Consider the following 7,458-nt stretch of genomic DNA (forward strand, 5'->3'; position numbering starts at 1 on the left):
CATTACAATGCTGGTGTTTCTCAGTGGAGTTATTTAATGTATGTTTTACCACCAGTGACACTTTTTCTAGTTAAATTGCTCTTGCTGTCTATAGATATATTATTGTGTATGCATTGCATCAATGAAATAAAACAAACAAACTTTTTGACCAAATGAAATAAGAAAAGATGCGTGTTATGTAAACATACATCCGCTATATTGTAACTAAAAGAACTCATGGTGTACAACTCATGACTTGTTGACATTGCAAAGCAGGACACCAAACTAAGCTGCATTCAGCACAGAGATGCTACTGATAGCACATTTCTATTTTTAAAGACAAAATTTTTATATAGTTTACACAGCTTATATATCCGCTATATTGTAACTAAAAGAACTCATGGTGTACAACTCATGACTTGTTGACATTGCAAAGCAGGACACCAAACTAAGCTGCATTCAGCACAGAGATGCTACTGATAGCACATTTCTGTTTTTAAAGACAAAATTTTTATATAGTTTACACAGCTTATATATCCGCTATATTGTAACTAAAAAAACTTGTGGTGTACAACTCATGACTTGTTGACATTGCAAAGCAGGACACCAAACTAAGCTGCATTCAGCACAGAGATGCTACTGATAGCACATTTCTGTTTTTAAAGACAAAATTTTTATATAATTTACACAGCTTATTAAAATTGGCGTTGAAGTCATACAAAATTAACATTACATGCATATATATATATATATATATTAATGAAAATCTTGAAGATTTTACAGTTGTACAGGAAAATGGTATTTTAAATGAATATCAGTGTAATGTTCAATATGAAAGTGTTGCTTATAAAGAGAAATATTGAGCCAAAAATTATTTCTCTTGGGTTTTTTACAGTTGCAGCAAATATATATGCTTATAGTTTTACTATTAGAATATTTATCATTATAGAAGTTCTTGTTGGCACATGTTCAAGTTATTTTGGTGGAAACTGTTAGGCTTTATTGTATCATAAACAACTATGCCAATAGAAAGTTGTGGTTGTATTGGCAGACCTTTTTTGTATGACGTGTAGTTCAAGAGGTAAGATGAATTTTATTGTATTTGATCTAAACTTATGTCATACTTAAACTGTAACTTAGAAATTGATTTCAAATTCCCCTGTTTCTTATTTATTGCTTGCTAATATTTATACAATCTATCCATTATTTGTATAATAATGGAACTCGGAAAACGGGAAATGGTATTTCAAAAAGAAACTTGAGCATTGGAAGATTTTCACATCTGCATGTAGGACTATGCACACTTGTGATAACGTAAAAGAAGTTGTTTTCACTAACAGTTTTTGTGTTGTTGACTAATTCCTGTTGTGAACTATCTCAAATATCTGTGTTTATTTTGAAAACAGAATGTTTTATAGAAATCAGTTAACACCAATTTTCACATTCCAGTTTATCTTAAGTAATGTTTATTACATTTCTAGCATGTCCATACATCTAATATTAGGTTTGGATTGTAGTTGTTATAACTGTATTCTATATATAAACAGTTAAGAAAAGCAGAGCTGGAGGAGGAGGCAAAGCTCCGAGCTAAGTATCCACAGGCAATGCGGCCAGGTGGTTCAGCATTCTTGCAGAAAAGACTTCATAAAGGAGTAAGTTTCTTTTTTATTCATTTGTACTTTATTAGGTAAGATTATGGGATAGTACAATCTGTTAAATATAGTTGTTTATTAAGTTTTATAGTTTTACTGACATATTTTAGTTCATATGGATGTAGTTATTATGATAATGAAAAAAAAGCTGAAATTACAAGAAGACCAAAAAAATGTAACTATACAGTATGTAGGTTTTGCACTACAGCACTAAATGAAAGTTTAGTGTCTAGTAATTTAATATACATATTTTTTATCATTATTTATTAAAGCACTGTACTTCTCACGTGCTGTAGTTAACTCTTTTGCAACAGTTTCCTGCAATGTGCAGGAACCCGACTGGGGAATATTACGTGTGTAACAACACATATGGTATATCTGAGATTTCTTAATGTATCCTCATAAAAACTGGTAAGATGTTGTTAAAGATTATATAGAATGACATTATTTTAATTAAGTCTTTCTACTAAAAATATGTTATGTATTTATTGTAGTTATTTTCACTCAGACTCTGTATAGTTCGAGTGCAAGGTGATTTGTATTTTAAGTATAAAAATACTTTTCTTCATCTAACAGTTTTTTGAGTTTTATTTGCATAACCTCTAGAACCTAAATGAATATCAAAAGTTTTTTCAAGGTTAATTTTTTTAATTTTATTTTTCTTTTCCTCTCCATATCAATAACTGTACAATATATCATCAATATACAGTGCAATGAAATGTTTATTATTAAGAAAGAGAAAAATGTTTAAATTTTTTTTCACAGAATATCTTAAAAGATCTGCATTTGGTGATATTTCTAATTTCAGGTTTTTTCCTTTTCACATGTACTTAATTTTTAATGTTTTATTTTCCTTTCCTGTCTTTTACCATTTATTATTCATCTCGACACAAGACAACAATGCCCTTAGGGTGTAGTACAGTATCTTCAGGAGACAGATGCAAGCCTATGGCAAAATTATCTTGCACTCTTGCAAGATTGTAAGCCTTGAGAACTGAGGCAGTGTTTGAGATAAATTTAAGAAAAATGTTTAAACCTTTCAATTATGTATTTTAAAACATAAGTAATACATAATTAACTAAGATATGAAAGTAAAACCTAAATGCAATTTTACTTTCTATCCAACTATAACATATCTAGGTAAGAAACAACTATAAATGCTATTGTGGACAAAGCAGCCAACAATACTACTGGCAGTTACACCTACCCAATGATGAAAACTGAGCACCAATTTCAAAATAACTATTGTTGGATAATAATGTAAAATGAGCTCTTTTTAATGACTACATACATGTGTGTCAAGTAACTACATGTGACTTGTAAAGCTCCAGGAATAGTAGAGAAGGTGGGCATGGCACCTGTCAGGGGTTGGAAAATTTTTTCTCTAGTTTGAACAGAACTCAGCTAAAGAACTTTGGAACATATGTGTCAATAGGGCAAGTAAATGTACTTATTGTCTAGACATACATTTACCAGACTGGGGTTATCTAATTCAACGTAGAGAGTGTGAAAGTTGAGATTTTCTATAGCTCATGGGTCAGGTGACAACAAAACTGAAGTATTTTTTTAAAGGTTTATTTTGAAACAAAGGAACTAAAACTTAGATAACACAAAACTTTGAATTATAACATACATAAAATGTTGATTTCATTGACATACATTCGTAATAAAGTTATTTGATTAAATTTTGAATGTAACTTAATGACTTTGTGTAAAAAGGGATTTAAAGGGGTACCTGTTGTAAAAGGGTTAATTTGTTATGTCTCATTATTCAGGCAGTACTTATTGTGTGTCATGATTTTATGTCCATAAGTGTCACTAATTTTTAGAATAGGAGGGGGATTAGAAGGAATTAAATTAAGAGTTTACCTGATTGGTGTTGTATTGTTGACTTAGCTATTCCATTTCGATGAAGATGTTTTGTAGTTATTTTATGAATCCCTGTAACTCTCTCTGGAGATATTATTTTTATACAAGGTGCTCTACATTCTTATTTTCTTGGAATTGTGCTTATGGCAGCAGTAGCCTTCTGGATAAATCCACCATCACCATGTACTATACTATTATATATGAACATTTCTTTTATGGATATATGTATCTTTAGTATGTGCCTAGAAGAATTGGGTGGTAAGTAGAATTTGGTATTTGTCTAATTGTCAAGCTTATTTATTGATTACAATCAGCTATTTGAATATTCTCACATGGGAATTGGATTGTTGGATTAATTGAAAATAGTAATAATTGGAAACACCAATTTAAATTAGTTGATTATTTTTGTGTTGTGACACTAATTAGTTAAACTAAGTAATCTTGATTTAATCTAATGTCATAATATTTTGACTACCTGGATAATTTGGAATAATTTAAAGCACTAATTTTGATTAGTTGATTATCTTCATGACAATCAATTTAATTGTAATTTCAATTTAGAGATTAATTTACTTGACACTAATCAACATAATCAGTGCTTACAAGTAACAATTGATAATGGTGCATTGAATGATTATCTTGGAAAAGTATGTTTCTTGAGACCACAAGATATTTTCTGACTCAAAGTACCAATAAAATGTTTTGATGTTTGTGTTTTGCATTTTTCTAGGATTAAATGCAGGTGATTCCACTCGTATATTTTCTGTATTTTTGATATTTTCTTACCTTCCAGCAATGCTTCTTCCTTCTGTATTTTTCTTATAAGGTTACTGGGAATGATGAATCAAGATGCATCAATTTTGTCATAAAAGTTTAAAGTAGCAGGGGAATAAAAAAAGAAAAAAAAATGTTCAGAATGTTATGTAAGCATTTTAGTGGCTAGACATACCTTTACTCTGTAATCATTGTATTATTAAAGAAACAGAGAGCCAAAGTAGAGATTTTTCATAGCTCATTGTTCATGTGACAATACATCTGAAGTTTTAAGTAGTTTTTAAATGTTTGTTTTTTAATAAAGGACTTAAAACTTGGATAAAATAAAACTTATAATCATAACACACACATTATAATATTAAATTCATTTACATGTGTTTAATTTACAGGTGTTTAATTAAATTTTGAATGTAACACAGTGACTTGTGCAGAAAAGCATTTAAAGGGCTCCCATTGCAAAAGGTCAATAGGTTAAAAAAAAGCATTTATAATTGAATACATAAGTTCTTGTCACAATTAGGTCTGAGTTGTTAGTAAAATTTGCTAATCAGATACATTCATCTAATCAGTTATTCTTATAAAAATAACAATAAACATTGATTACTCTTACAAAAACCAAAACTTATTATAACACTAAAAATCAACTTTCCATACATCAAGATGGCCTATTGTGTAGCATTGTACTGAACAACAAACAGATATAATGGAAATATTTCCTTTAGAAGTGCTATTTTTTACTTCATAGAACTAATAGCTATTACCACTTGCCACTATTTCAAAAACTTTTGCGCATGTACCAAGCTTTGAATAAAATACCCACTTATACATGTATTTACTTGTGTGTGTATGGCAGGGGTTTGAAGTGCACATTCATGAAATTTTTATAGAGGTACATTGAAAAGTTAAATAAATAACTTTGTTATCAATATATATCAATAAACTTGACATCAAATTGTAGTTTATAATCAAAAATTTAATATTATACAAGTTGTAGTTTCTTACTATTAAATGGAAATATTTAAATTCTTAATGTTCACTTCTGTGTATCAAGTGACATATCTTCACTCAGAATTGCCTATTTTAGATTTCATTTTTATCCCACATGATCTTCTGAGTTTGGTAGAAATTATGTTGTTAACCCATAGTGTCAACTTATAGCCTCCAAGCTTCTTGCTTTACTGAGGTATAAACAAGAAATTCAAACCCACATGCTAGGCCTTCCATATCACATCCTGCCTATCATAAAATCTCAGTAATTCTTTTAGACATTTACTGTTGGATTATTTAGAACCAATAGAAAGAAAGAATTTTAATTGATACAGTTTCAGTGTGGGTAGCTCATTTATGTGCCAGGTTTTGTGAAACTTTACCTTAGTTTCATTGTTTACCATAATAGGAGCTTTACTTGACCAGCTAAGAGATTATTTTAACATATCTATAGCATCGTTAGAAAGCCACTTAATTTACAATAGTTTTAGGATATTATATTTTTTTGCATGATAATGTTTTGTGTTATAAATTGCATATTTGAAATAATTAAAAATTATTTTATGTACCACAAAGATCATTAAAAAAGCAGGCTTAAGTTTTTTTATATACTTTGTCTTTCTGATGGAAAAAAATTAGCCTAGATGTAAATGCTAACTTTTTATTCCTATGAAAGTAACTGAAATGTAAAAATTAGAAAATTAAATAAACAATTTTTCCATGATGAATGCATGCGAGCTGCATTTCATGATATAATTCAGTACTTTATTTGCACTAAACTTTTACCAGGTAATTTATTGCTTTATTACAAAGAGCAGTAAAACAATGAAATAAAATAAAAACAGATGTAAACTATTACAAGCTTGAGAATGTTTAAGATAAATAATTGTATTTGTCTGCAGTCTTTATAGAAAACAAGTTTATTTTTACTTCACATTTTTTCAACTTTCACTACAGCTAGTATTGGTGTTGAGGAAACCAGAGATAAAGTGTAAAATTTTACCAAAAATGTTTTTGGTATTCAATTAGGAGGTTCTAGGCATTATAAAAATAAAACATTAAACTCTAAGATGAAAAATATATTTTATTCTTAACATCACCTTTACTCAGACTAGTCACAGTCTGAGTCAGACTGACTCAATACATTCACAGATACATCTTTATAAAAAACACTTTATTAAGCATTTTGATTTTTTTTTTACAACATACTTGCAATGTTACCTAAAAGCTTACCAAATTTCATGACAGACTTAATAGATTCAGAAGTATAGTAAACATTGCTATGTATAGCATCATAGAAATGGGGTTGGTGCTATGAACTAGTGCTTTACATAGAGCATTAAGAAATTAAACTTTGATAACATAAAAATCTGAATTATGAACTACTTTCTAGTGACAAGTTTATTGACACACATTGATAATAAAGTTTTTGGATTACATTTTTAATTTAACTTTGTAAAATGTCAAGGAACGTGCAGTGGGCTAACACCTGTGTTGAAAGGGTTAATCAAATTACAAACTTTTGAGACATGCATTCTAGAGTCTGATATCATTTCTTAGACAATATTGAGCTTCTTGTTTATTAACCTGGCAAACAGGTTTAGTTCATTATTCTCCAATTTCATCATTATGTTAACTCTCTCTCTCTCACTATGGGCTTGGTCAATTTGACCTAAGTCCCAAATAGAACTTTAGTTTCCATACTATAACTTTTATATTTTGTTTCTTCATGAAAATTTGCAAGCTTTAAGTAAACATTACATGTCTTTTGTAGATAACAAAAACAGAATCTTTAATATAGTGTTTTTACTGAAAATTTCTCCATGAATATATGGAGTCAAACTGTTGACTGCTCTGAGTGCAAAGTGATTTTCATGTTAAGGTTAAAAATACTTTTCTTCGTCTGAGAATTTTCAAATTTCATTTGTGTAATCTTAAAACTGAAATAAATTTCAAATGCTTTTCTTTCATCAAAACTTTATATTTTATCTTTTATTTTCTCTCTCCTAACTTTATACACATTTGGTAAATTTGACTCGTAACCACCATAAAAAAATGCTAAATAAAGTTAAATTTCCTCATTTTCTTTCTAGAATTACTCCAAGTTGTAACAGGAAACTACAGTTGTTTATCCTAACTAGCTTAAAGCTTGTAACAGTATACAATTATTTCTAATTAAATTTTATTGCCCTTTGGA

General features: G+C 29.0%; 1 protein-coding gene across 2 annotated transcripts in view; it reads left to right on the forward strand.

Moving 5' to 3' along the window:
- LOC106459802 (cAMP-regulated phosphoprotein 19-like) overlaps positions 1-7,458 on the forward strand; it is a 30,466-nt gene that overhangs the window by 13,406 nt on the left and 9,602 nt on the right. For both annotated transcript variants that reach the window (XM_013919463.2, XM_013919464.2), the window contains exon 2: positions 1,527-1,631. In XM_013919463.2, the coding sequence (XP_013774917.1) occupies positions 1,527-1,631 (105 nt within the window). The remainder of the gene's footprint in view (positions 1-1,526; positions 1,632-7,458) is intronic.

The sequence above is a fragment of the Limulus polyphemus genome, unplaced genomic scaffold, assembly GCF_000517525.1.
Source record: "Limulus polyphemus unplaced genomic scaffold, Limulus_polyphemus-2.1.2 Scaffold662, whole genome shotgun sequence".
NCBI lineage: Eukaryota > Metazoa > Arthropoda > Merostomata > Xiphosura > Limulidae > Limulus > Limulus polyphemus.